This window comes from Chiloscyllium plagiosum, unplaced genomic scaffold (assembly GCF_037043375.1).
Source record: "Chiloscyllium plagiosum isolate Xiang-an unplaced genomic scaffold, Cpla_swu_hap1 HiC_scaffold_8, whole genome shotgun sequence".
Lineage (NCBI taxonomy): Eukaryota > Metazoa > Chordata > Chondrichthyes > Orectolobiformes > Hemiscylliidae > Chiloscyllium > Chiloscyllium plagiosum.
This window is the reverse complement of record NW_028270146.1, coordinates 9,468,443-9,482,131: the sequence shown is the minus strand read 5'-3', so window position 1 is coordinate 9,482,131 and position 13,689 is coordinate 9,468,443. Positions and strand designations below refer to the sequence as shown.

At 46.7% G+C, this 13,689-nt stretch overlaps 1 protein-coding gene across 1 annotated transcript in view; it reads right to left on the bottom strand.

The window, feature by feature from the left end:
- The window catches only part of c17h14orf132 (chromosome 17 C14orf132 homolog), a 103,498-nt gene extending 94,198 nt beyond the window's left edge, over positions 1-9,300 (bottom strand). Inside the window, exon 1 of the mRNA XM_043696914.2 lies at positions 8,918-9,300. Within this exon, the coding sequence (XP_043552849.1) occupies positions 8,918-8,944 (27 nt within the window). The 5' untranslated portion in view covers positions 8,945-9,300. The remainder of the gene's footprint in view (positions 1-8,917) is intronic.
- Positions 9,301-13,689: the final 4,389 nt, after the last annotated feature.

Genomic DNA, 13,689 nt, shown 5'->3' with positions numbered 1-13,689 from the left:
CCTTACTGAATATCCAGGACCCTTACTGAATATCCAGGACCCTTACTGAATATCCTGAATCCTTACTGAATATCCAGGACCCTTACTAGATATCCAGGGATACTTACTGAATATCCAGGATCCTTACTGAATATCTAGGGAACCTTACTGAATACCCAGGACCCTTACTGATTATCCAGGACCCTTACTGAATACCCAGGATCCTTACTGAATACCCAGGACCCTTACTGAATATCCAGGGATACTTACTGAATATCCAGGGACCCTTACTGAATATCCAGGGATCCTTACTGAATATCCTGAATCCTTACTGAATATCCAGGACCCTTACTGAATATCCAGGGATACTTACTGAATATCCAGGATCCTTACTGAATACCCTGGATCCTTACTGAATACCCTGGATCCTTACTGAATACCCAGGATCCTTGCTGAATATCCATGAACCCTTACTGAATATCCAGGATCCTTCCTGAATATCCAGGGATCCTTACAGAATATCCAGAGACCCTTACTGAATATCCAGGATCCTTACTGAATATCCAGGATCCTTACTGAATACCCAGAGACCCTTACTGAATACCCAGGACCCTTACAGAATATCCAGGATCCTTACTGAATAGCCAGAGACCCTTACTGAATACCCAGGACCCTTACTGAATATCCAGGGATCCTTACTGAATATCCAGGATCCTTACTGAATATCCAGGACCCTTATTGAATATCCAGGACCCTTACTGAATATCCAGGACCCTTATTGAATATCCAGGATCCTTACTGAATATCCAGGATCCTTACTGAATATCCAGGACCCTTATTGAATATCCAGGACCCTTACTGAATATCCAGGACCCTTACTGAATACCCAGGGACCCTTACTGAAAATCCAGGGACCCTTACTGAATATCCAGGACCCTTACTGAATATCCAGGGACCCTTACTGAATATCCAGGACCCTTATTGAATATCCAGGACCCTTACTGAATACCCAGCGATCCTTGCTGAATACCCATGGATCCTTACTAAATACCCAGGGACCCTTACTGAATACCCACGGATCCTTACTAAATACACAGGGAACCTTACTGAATACCCAGGGACCCATACTGAATATCCAGGATCCTTACTGAATATCCAGGACCCTTATTGAATATCCAGGACCCTTACTGAATATCCAGGACCCTTACTGAATACCCAGGGACCCTTACTGAATATCCAGGACCCTTACTGAATATCCAGGGACCCTTACTGAATATCCAGGATCCTTACTGAATATCTAGGGAACCTTACTGAATACCCAGGGACCCTTACTGAATATCCAGGACCCTTACTGAATATCCAGGATCCTTACTGAATATCCAGGGACCCTTACTGAATATCCAGGGACCCTTACTGAATATCCAGGGACCCTTACTGAATATGCACGATCCTTACTGAATATCCAGGGTTCCTTACTGAATATCCAGGGATCCTTACTGAATATCCTGAATCCTTACTGAATATCCAGGACCCTTACTGAATATCCAGGGATACTTACTGAATATCCAGGATCCTTACTGAATACCCTGGATCCTTACTAAATACCCTGGATCCTTACTGAATATCCAGGATCCTTACTGAATACCCAGGATCCTTGCTGAATATCCATGAACCCTTACTGAATATCCAGGATCCTTCCTGAATATCCAGGGATCCTTACAGAATATCCAGAGACCCTTACTGAATATCCAGGATCCTTACTGAATATCCAGGGACCCTTACTGATACCCAGGGACCCTTACTGAATATCCAGGGACCCTTACTGAATATCCAGGGATCCTTACTGAATATCCTGAATCCTTACTGAATATCCAGGACCCTTACTGAATATCCAGGACCCTTACTGAATATCCTGAATCATTACTGAATATCCAGGACCCTTACTAAATATCCAGGGATCCTTACTGAATATCCAGGATCCTTACTGAATATCCAGGACCCTTACTGAATATCCTGAATCCTTACTGAATATCCAGGACCCTTACTAAATATCCAGGGATCCTTACTGAATATCCAGGACCCTTACTGAATATCCAGGACCCTTACTGAATATCCTGAATCATTACTGAATACCCAGGACCATTACTGAATATCCAGGATCCTCACTGAATATCCAGGGATCCTTACTAAATACCCAGGGACCCTTACTGAATATCCAGGATCCTTACTGAATACCCAGGGAGCCTTACTGAATATCCAGGACCCTTACTGAATATCCAGGATCCTTACTGAATATCCAGGGATCCTTACTGAATATCCAGGGACCCTTACTGAATACCCAGGACCATTACTGAATATCCAGGATCCTCACTGAATATCCAGGGATCCTTACTAAATACCCAGGGATCCTTACTGAATATCCAGGGATCCTTACTGAATAACCAGGACCCTTACTGAATAACCAGGGATCCTTACTGAATATCCAGGACCCTTACTGAATATCCAGGGATTCTTACTGAATATCCAGGACCCTTACTGAATATCCAGGGATTCTTACTGAATATCCAGGATCCTTACTGAATATCTAGGGAACCTTACTGAATACCCAGGGATCCTTACTGAATACCCAGGGACCCTTACTGAAAATCCAGGGACCCTTACTGAAAATCCAGGGACCCTTACTGAATATCCAGGACCCTTACTGAATATCCAGGGATCCTTACTGAATATCCAGGACCCTTACTGAATATCCAGGACCCTTACTGAATATCCTGAATCCTTACTGAATATCCAGGACCCTTACTAGATATCCAGGGATACTTACTGAATATCCAGGATCCTTACTGAATATCTAGGGAACCTTACTGAATACCCAGGACCCTTACTGATTATCCAGGACCCTTACTGAATACCCAGGATCCTTACTGAATACCCAGGACCCTTACTGAATATCCAGGGATACTTACTGAATATCCAGGGACCCTTGCTGAATATCCAGGATCCTTACTGAATATCCAGGGACCCTTACTGAATATCCAGGAATCCTTACTGAATATCCAGGATCCTTACTGAATATCCAGGATACTTACTGAATATCCAGGAACCCTTACTGAATATCCAGGATCCTTACTGAATATCCTGAATCCTTACTGAATATCCAGGACCCTTACTGAATACCCAGGACCCTTACTGAATATCCAGGGATCCTTACTGAATATCCAGGATCCTTACTGAATATTCAGGATACTTACTGAATATCCAGGGATCCTTACTGAATATCCAGGATCCTTACTGAATACCCAGGGATACTTACTGAATATCCAGGGATCCTTACTGAATATCCAGGATCCTTACTGAATATCCAGGGATACTTACTGAATATCCAGGGATCCTTACTGAATATCCAGGACCCTTACTGAATACCCAGGGATCCTTATTGAATATCCAGGGACCGTTACTGAATATCCAGGATCCTTACTGAATATCCAGGATCCTTACAGAATATCCAGGACCCTTACTGAATATCTATGACCCTTCCTGAATATCCAGGATCCTTCCTGAATATCCAGGATCCTTACTTATATCCAGGACCCTTACTGAATATCCAGGACCCTTACTGAATACCCAGGGACCCTTACTGAATATCCAGGACCCTTACTGAATATCCAGGGACCCTTACTGAATACCCAGGGATCCTTACTGAATATCCAGGATCCCTACTGAATATCCAGGACCCTTACTGAATACCCAGGATCCTTACTGAATATCCAGGTCCCTTACTGAATATCCAGGATCCTTACTGAATATCCAGGACCCTTACTGAATACCCAGGGATCCTTACTGAATACCCAGGGACCCTTACTGAATATCCAGGACCCTTACTGAATATCCAGGATCCTTACTGAATATCCAGGGACCCTTACTGAATATCCAGGGATCCTTACTGAATATCCAGGATCCTTACTGAATATCCAGGGACCCTTACTGAATATCCAGGGATCCTTACTGAATATCCAGGGACCCATACTGAATACCCAGGATCCTTACTGAATATCCAGGTCCCTTACTGAATATCCAGGATCCTTACTGAATACCCAGGGATCCTTACTGAATACCCAGGGACCCTTACTGAATATCCAGGACCCTTACTGAATATCCAGGATCCTTACTGAATATCCAGGGACCCTTACTGAATATCCAGGGATCCTTACTGAATATCCAGGACCCTTACTGAATATCCAGGACCCTTAATGAATATCCAGGACCCTTACTGAATATCCAGGATCCTTACAGAATATCCAGGACCCTTACTGAATATCTAGGACCCTTACTGAATATCCAGGACCCTTACTGAATATCCAGGGATCCTTACTGAATATCCAGGATCCTTACTGAATACCCAGGGACCCTTACTGAATACCCAGGATCCTTACTGAATATCCAGGATCCCTACTGAATATCCAGGGATCCTTACAGAATATCCAGGACCCTTACTGAATATCTAGGACCCTTACTGAATATCCAGGACCCTTACTGAATATCCAGGGATCCTTACTGAATATCCAGGATCCTTACTGAATACCCAGGATCCTTACTGAATATCCAGGGACCCTTACTGAATACCCAGGATCCTTACTGAATATCCAGGATCCCTACTGAATATCCAGGGATCCTTACAGAATATCCAGGACCCTTACTGAATATCCAGGGATCCTTACTGAATATCCAGGATCCTTACTGAATACCCAGGATCCTTACTGAATATCCAGGGACCCTTACTGAATACCCAGGATCCTTACTGAATATCCAGGATCCTTACTGAATATCCAGGGATACTTACTGAATATCCAGGGATCCTTACTGAATATCCAGGGATACTTACTGAATATCCAGGATCCTTACTGAATATCCAGGATCCTTACTGAATATCCAGGGATCCTTACTGAATATCCAGGCATACTTACTGTATACCATGGAGATTCAAATTCAAATTCTACCACAGACCTTTCTTAAATAGTTCTGGAACAATCCGGTAACAGTAATGATGATGTGTAGGAATGTGGTAAAAACCCATTCTGATTCACCAATGGCCCCACAAGGAGAAACCCTCTTGACCTTAGTCAGCCTGGCCTGTGGATGGATTTATAAACACAGCCATGTTACTGATCTTTAATTAACTTTGAAGTGGCCAAGCAAGGGACTCAATTAGCTCCACCACCCCTCTTGAGGGCAATTAGGGACAAACAACAAACTCTGGCTGTGCCAGTTGATGCCAACGTCTCATGGTTGAGGAAGCTTCCTGACAACTATCACTTGGAATTTCAAGGATTTCCCGAATTGATCAAGGAATTCTGGGGAGTGATGGGAATTCTGTTCAATGATAACAACTCTGTTCCCCTGCCCTGTCCCCTCTCCCCCAATACCACTCCCCACACCCTCCACTCTTCTCAGTCCCATTCCCCTACTCCCTCCCCCTCACTAACCCCACTCCCCTTCCCCCTCCTCACTCCCTAACCCCATTCCCCTTCCCTCTCCCTAACCCCACTTCCCTTCCCTCTCCCTAAGCACACTCCCCTTCCCCCTCCCCTCTCCCTAACCCAACCCCTTTCCCCCCCTCCACCCTCCCTAACCCCACTCCCCTTCCTACCTCCCCCCTCTCCCTTACTCCACTCCCCTTTTCTTTCTCCCTAACCCCAGTGCCCTGTCCCTTTCCCTTTTCACCAAAACCCACTCCCTCCCCTTCGCCCTCCCTAACCCCACACCCTCCCCTCTCCCCAATCCCACTCCCCTCTCCCATCCCTCTCCCCTAACCCCACTCCCCTCATCTTCCCCTCCCCCCTAACCCGACTCCCCTCCCCTTCCCCTCTCCCCTAACCCCACTCCCCTCCCTTTCTCCCCTCCCCTAACCCCACTCCTTCCCCTTCCCATCTCCCTAACCCCACTCCCTTCCCTTTCTCCCCTCCCCTAACCCCACTCCCCTCCCCTTCCCATCTCCCTAACCCCACTCCCCTCCCCATCTCCCTAACCCCACTCCCTTCCCCTTCCCCACCCCACTAACCCTACTCCCCTCCCCTTCCCCTCCCCCCTAACCCCACTCCACTCCCCTTCCCATCTCCCTAACCCCACTCCCCTCCCCCTCTTCCGTAACCCCACTCCCCTCCCCTTCCCCTCTTCCCTAACCCCACTCCCCTCGCCTTCCCCTCTTCCCTAACCCCACTCCCCTTCCCCTTTCCCTCTCCCCTAACCCCACTCCCCTCCCCTTCCCCTCTCCCCTAACCCCACTCCCCTCCCTTTCTCCTCTCCCCTAACCCCACTCCACTTCCCTTCCCATCTCCCTAACCCCACTCCCCTCCCCCTCTTCCGTAACCCCACTCCCCTCCCCTTCCCCTCTTCCCTAACCCCACTCCCATCGCCTTCCCCTCTCCCCTAACCCCACTCCCCTTCCCCTTCCCCTTTCCCTCTCCCCTAACCCCACTGCCCTCCCCTTCCCCTCTCCCCTAACCCCACTCCCTTCGCCTTCCCCTCTCCCCTCGCCATCCCCTCTCCCTAAACCCACTCCCCTTGCCTTCCCCTCTCCCTAATCCCACTGCTCTTCCCCTTTCCTCTCCTTAACCCCACTCAACCCCCCCCCCTTTCCCCTCTACCATAACCTGTCTGCCCAGCCCCTCCCCTAACCCCCTCACCTCATCCTCACCCTCCTACTTCCCTGCCATACTCCCCTCCCTCCACACCATCATTTCAGGCACGAGATGGGACTCGTCCCTCCCAGTGAGGGTACCCACACCCAACGAGGGCTCAGTTTCTCTTGCAGTTGACATTTCAATACTGTGCAATGGAGAAAGAAATCCTTAAAACAAAAACAGTGACCTCCTTGGTGTTCTTTGTGCCGTTAGTTCCAGGGATGTGGATTGGGAAAGTTCAGATTCATTCTGGTAAATAATGGACAGGCTGTAGGGCGGGGAACCACGAGGACTGACCAATGGCATCGTGTCGGCATGGTGGGGGATGGGGAGGTTGCAGGTCATGTGGGGACACAGTTGACCCTTCCAACCTGACCTCCATTCCCAGTCTCCATAGCAACAAGCCTGTTCCCTCAACCAGAAAGGTGAGAGGTCAGCAGATTGCTATAATCATGGCCTGATTTGCTCGCGAGCGTTTTTATGATTGATGAAGCAACAAATTACAAAACAATCATATTCACTTTATCACATTTGTTGAGAACAAATAATGAAAAATATCAGTGTGATTGATTGAGAGAATGAGCACAAGGCAGAGACACCAAAGCAGCTCAATAAGCCAAGTGCACAGTCTTCAGACAGACCCCTCCCTATTGCACTTCAAACTCTTCGGACCCATGCACTTTACGGATGTGACCAGCCCCTCCCTCACCCCAGGCACTTATTGATCCCACACGTGACATTATTTGAAGGATGTAGAGGACGAAAGGGATGGGACTTCATACAGAACCCACTGCTTCCCTCCTGCAGCCTTCTCAAACCTATAACCCCAGTATGTTGGTATCGATAAGGCTTCAGAGGGGGAGGGGAAACTGAAGTGGCTATCACCCTTTCCAGAACCATTACCGATATGTGGGACTGCCTATCTTCACATGGCAAAGCCATTGCTAACACTACCATCAAAACAGTCATCACTTCCATCGCCATTACCACCAGTGCCACCATTACTACCAAGACCACCATTATCACCATCACCTCCATGAACAACTCCACTGACATCACCATCACCATCAGCACCACCAGCACGGTCACTGCCAACACTATCACCTTCACCACCAGCACCACAATCACCGAGATGACTACATGACATCACAATATTATCAATCCCTTATCGCCACCATCACTATCATGACCATCACCACCCACAAGACTGGAAAATAACATAGGGAGAAAATCAATTCTGGGATCATCCATCTTTCCTGGCCTCACATCCCAGGAATGCCTCTCTTTCTCAGACCCACATCCTGGGAATATTTGTCTTTCCTAGACCCACATCCAGGGAGTGTCCATCTTTCCCAGTCCCACACCCTGGGAGTCTGCCTTTCTCAGCCCCATATCCAGGGACTGTCTGTCTTTCCCAGCCCCACATCTAGGGACCATCCCTCTTTTCCGACTCGCCATCCCAGTCAATGCACTGCCCAGTGGGTTTCACTGTGTCCTTAAGCCCCATTGGCCCCTTTCACAGAGTCCCCTTTGCCAAGTACGGAGTGTTGGGATTGTACCTTTCCCCGGGTCTTCTCTCCCCAAATACAGTCGGCCCACAAACCCCCTGCCTCACCCTCCCTTTCTCACACCCTGGACATCAACAAGAGGGAGATAGGAAGCGACTGGATGGGGTGCGGTGGGGTGGGGTGGGGGGGCAGTGCCAATGAGTCCAACCCCTCAGACGAATATCTGAAGACACTGGTCAGTGGAGGAGAAAGAGGGAGAGGAAATTTAAGGTGTAAGGTTCATAACCAGAGGCTGCAGAAAGAAATCATTTTGTGAGAAATATAAGGGAGCCGGTGGGTGGGGGTGGGGAGGAGGTAACAGAAAGGTCTGAAATAGCAAACTGAAAAACTCAACAAAGCTCTGGTTGAGGACCATGCCCTACTTCATTTAGCTTGAAGAGTGAGGCAAGGCACTAGGGTTTTAATATACAACAGTATCAATCATTACCGCCAGCCGACAGAAACTGTCTTTAATATTCACAGGGAGAGCAGTGAAAGAAACCCTTTGTTTTTTGCAGTGAATTACAATCATTCAACAAATGGCCTGGATTTCAAAATCTATCCCCTTGCTTCCTCGCCAGGAAACCATTGTTTTTCTGTTGGTTGCTTGACACTTCCAATAAAAAAAAACGTTAAAGGTAGGGGCAAAGATAATCACGCTCGAATCTTATCTTTAGGAGGTAATTTCATTTTGTTTGTTAAAGGCTTTACCTGTGCAGCCATGAACGAGAGATCCATGGTGGGTTACTGGAGTGCTCCACTATCCGAAAGTTGACAGTCGCAGGCTCTGATCAATCGCGTTTCCCTGGCAGTCTCTCTGTTTCAGCACCAACGGCTCTCTGACAGCATCCCTTTGTCTCTCTCTCTGTCTCTCTGTCTCTCTCTCTCTCTCACACACACACTCGCCCACTCAGTAGCAAGTGACTCCCTCCCCTTATGGACAGCTCCCAGCCGGGATGGGTTTCCGAATGCAGCTGCTTTCTGCACTGAGCTGTCTGCCAAGGTTCCTGGACCAAGCTTTAGGGACAGCTTTGTTCCTCCAGCACGAATCTCTAAATAACCCTTCCCATTCTGAGCAGACTGAGAGAGACCATGGCAGGCAGCAATCATGTGGTGCTGTTTTCATCTGCTCAAGCTGTCATGAGTCTTGTATTTAGTTACCAGGGCAACACTCCCTTAGCAACAAAGGGCCTATAAACCAGGACATAAACTAGTTTCTGTTTCTTAAAGGGGTCCTCTGTATGCCTCACCCTTGGAAATCAGATTCACCCTCATTGAGAAACAGAAAATAAAATAATGTAAGTTGCCAGAAATCTCAATTAACAACAGAAGATGCTGGAAGCATACAGAAAATATATTCTTGTCATCCCAGTCTCAGTTGCTTTTTGCTTTTATATTAACATTTAAAACACGACCATCTCTCCTTCAAAAATATCTAATATTCATCTCGACTCCAAACGTTAGCTGGCTTGCTCTCCATGGGTACTGCCTGACCAGCTGCGATCTCCAGCATTTTGATGTTATCACACCCAGAGTTCTCTTTGTCCCTTTGAATTTCTGCCAATCTTGTCCAATTCTCAACAACAACCTGAATTTAAATAGCAACTTCAACACCCTCAAGGTTGTTCACCATCCGACAAAAGTTGACAGCGAGACACACACAAGAGCAGGTCAGAGGCTGGGAATACTGCGGCAAGTAACTTACTTCCTGACTCCCAAAGCCTGTCCCACCATCTACAAGGCACAAGCCAGGAGTGTGATGGAATACTCCCCACTTGCCTGGAGCGGGGCAGCTCCAACAACACTCAAGAAGCTTGACACCATCCAGGACAAAGCAGCAGTTTGACTGCCACCACATCTACAAACATCCATTTCCTCCACTACCGACGCTCAGTAGCAGCAGTGTGTACTATCTACAAGATGCACTCCAGAAGTTCACCAAAGATTCCTCAGACAGCACCTTCCAAACCCATAACCACTTCCATCTAGAAGGACAAGGGCAGCAGATACATGGGAACACCACCCCCTGCAAGTTCCCCTCCGAGCCACTTACCATCCTGACTTGGAAATATATCGCCGTTCCTTCACTGTCACTGGGTCAGAATCCTGGAATTCCCTCCCTAAGGGACATTGTGATCTACCTACAGAACATGGACTGCAGCAGTTCAAGAAGGCAGCTCACCCCCACCTTCTCAAGGGGCAACTAGGGATGAGTAATAAATGCTGGCCCAGCCCCTACCCCATGAATGAATAGAATTTTTAAAAGTTGCAACAGGTAACCAAACATTTGAATAGCCAATGTTGGTCCTTTCTTTAAGAAGAGCAACAGGGATAATCGAGGAAGTGACAGCCAGCAAGCCTTAGATCATGGCTCAGAAATTCAGAGAAGATTCTTTGGGACAGGAATTTACTTACATTTGGAAAAATATATTAACTACAGGCCACATGGGGCTTTGTGCAGGGAAGGTCAAGTCTCACAAATGTGATTGAGCTTTATGTGGAAGTGGATGAAGATGATTGATGAGGGTAGTGCTGTGGATGTTGTCCATATGGACTTTAGCAAGGCTTTTGACAAGGTCCCTCATGGCAGGCTGGTACAGAAGGTGATGTCATGTGGGATCTGCAGTGAGAGGGTAAGATGGATACAGAACTGGCTCAGTCAGAAACAGAGTAGTAATGAAAGGGTGCTTTTCTGCCAGGAGATCTGTGGTGGGAGCCTTGTTGCTTGGAAATATATTTGGAGGAGAATGTAGGGGACCTGATTAGTAGGTTTGCGGATGACCCGAACATTTATGGAGCTGTGGACAGGGAGGAGGATTGCCAAAGGATACAGCAGAATGTAGATAGGCTGGAGATTAAGGCAGAGAAATGGTAGATGGATTAATCCAGACAAATGCGAGGTGATGAATTATAGGAAATCTAATGTGGGAGGGACACATACGAGAAAAGGCAGAATCCCTAAAAGCATCAACTTATGGAAGAATCCAGACACACTGGTCCAGATTCCTTTGAAAGGGGCAAGACAAGTGGATAAGGTGGTCAAGAAGGCATATGGAATCTTTGCCTTCATTGGCTGAGGCATAGAGTATAAAAATTGGCAAGACATGTTGCAGCTGTTTAAAACTTTAGTTAGGCCACATTTGGAATATTGTGTACAGTTATGGTCATCATACTACCAGAACATTCTGGAGGCTTTGCAGAGGGTACAGAAAGGGTTTACCAGGATTTTGCCTGGTTTGGAGAATATTAGCTATGAGGAGAGATTGGACAGACTTGGTTTGTTTTAACTTAGACTTCAAAGGATGAAGGGCAGTCTGATGGCAGGTTTACAAAATTATGAGAAGCGTGGATAGAATGGATAGTCAGAATCTTTTTCCCAGGAGTAGAAATGCCATTAACTAAGGGACATAGGTTTAAGGTAAAAGGGGAAGTTAAAGGAGATGTGATAGATGGGTGTTTTTTAGACAGAGGATGGTAAGTGCCTGGAATGCACTACCTGCAGAGTTGGTGGAAGTGGATACAATGACAATGTTTAAGAGGCACATTGACAGTTACATGAACAGGGAGGGGATAGAGGGATACAAACAGCATAGGGGCAAAAGGTTTTTAGTTTAGAAAGGCTTCAGGTCTCAGCACAGTCTTGGTGGGCTGAAGGGCCTGTTCCTGTGCTGTAACGTTCTTTGTTCAGTTCGTTCACAACAATCAGTTTTAAGGATTGTCTTAAAGGGGGAGCAAGAGAGAGAGAAACAGAGGCAAAGGGATTTGCAGAGGGAATGTTGGAGCTCAGGTCCCAAGCAGCTGAGACCTGAGATGGAGAGATTAAAATTGGAGATGCTCGAGAGGCTGCAATTAGAGATCTTGGAGGGTTACCTCCAAGGTCATTGACCAGGAATTTGAATCAGCTTCTGCCTTGCTCTCTCTCTCTCTCTCTCTCAATGTTAACTGACCTACTGAGTGTTTCCAGCACTTTCTCTTGTACTTTCAGTCTCTTTGTACACCTTTGTCTATTTTAACAGTAAGGTTAATTCCTCATTGACCAACATTAGCTGTTCTGAGGAAAAGGCTACCTTTCATAATTTAGCTTCCCCACCCCCATAGCGGGAATCGCTGAGCCTATTTGAACTCACCCCTGAGGTCAGAGTCACTGATAAACTCCAATTTGCTCCCCCTCTCCTCATCCATTCATCCCATTTGTCCTTCAGTGCAGATGTGTAGATAAACGACAATTAGCCTGTTTGTTCAGTGAATTGGAATTTGGCATAACTATCTCCATCTCATTAAAACTCCTATCGTTGTGTTCAAATTTCTCCACAGCCTCACCCATCTCTATCCCTGTAATAACAACACTCCTTCCTCTAACTGTGGCACTGTGAACATGCCTGTTATAAATCAATTCACCATTGGTGACCATTTCCTCTGCTCTTGCATCCCGGCTTCTGGAATTCTCTGTTCAAAGTGTTCCTGTCTGTTCATGCCTTTTGCTCACTTCCATGTCACACTTGGTCTGATAATGCTCCCACTTGTCACCTTGGAATGCTTCACGACATGAATGGGGCTATGTCAATGCAAGTTGTTGCTGATAAGCTCTGGCTTTCATGATATCTGCTTGGAGAACGGTGCAGGTGAACCCGGCAGCAAACCAGACGGTCCAGGGAGGTTCTGTTTCAGGTTGCTGAGGGGAGGAAGGTTGGACAATGCGAAAGATGTAGTTGTTAATAATAACACGATCATTCTGAGCTGGCCTGTGTGCCATGCTGTAAACATCTTCAGGACTTTCCGTGTGTACCTTGTTCCAACATCATAACTGGGTTTAGGGGAATATAGGCTGATGGTTTGAGCAGGGATACAGACTGAGGAATTGATGGAATAATAGTAATATTGCTAGGCTACTAAAGCAGAGAGGTAAGAGTTCAAATCCCACCACACCCGTGGCATTTCAGACTCATGGTAACATGGGTAACTTTTAAGTGCCCTCTGAAATACCCTAACAAGCTGCTCAGTTCAAGGACAATTAGGAATGGGCAACAAGGAGTGACACTGATGCCCTAATCTCAGCATAGAATAACACAGCAGTCGTAACCACCAAGATGGTCAGCTTACACACTGGGTTCAATGCAATAATTTAGTCGAATCCCAGAAGAGAGCTTACACTGTGCTATCATGTGACCTCTCCAACGATGAGTGCTAAATTAGAGATGGGAATGGACTATCTGCAGTCTTTATGCTTCCTGTGCTGCACTGGGTAATCCCTGAGTCAGGATGTCGTGAGCTGAAATCGCACTCTACAAAATCGAACACAAGACCCATAGTAGTGCTACACGGTCAGAGGTGTCATCTTTTCTGGATGAGGCTAAGTTCTGGCTAAAGGTCCCATGGCACAGTTTGAACAAGACCATAGAGAGTTCCTACTGGTGTCATAGGAACATAGAATACAGGAGGAGGCCATTCAGCCCTTTAGACTGTTTGCTATTCAAGATGGTCGT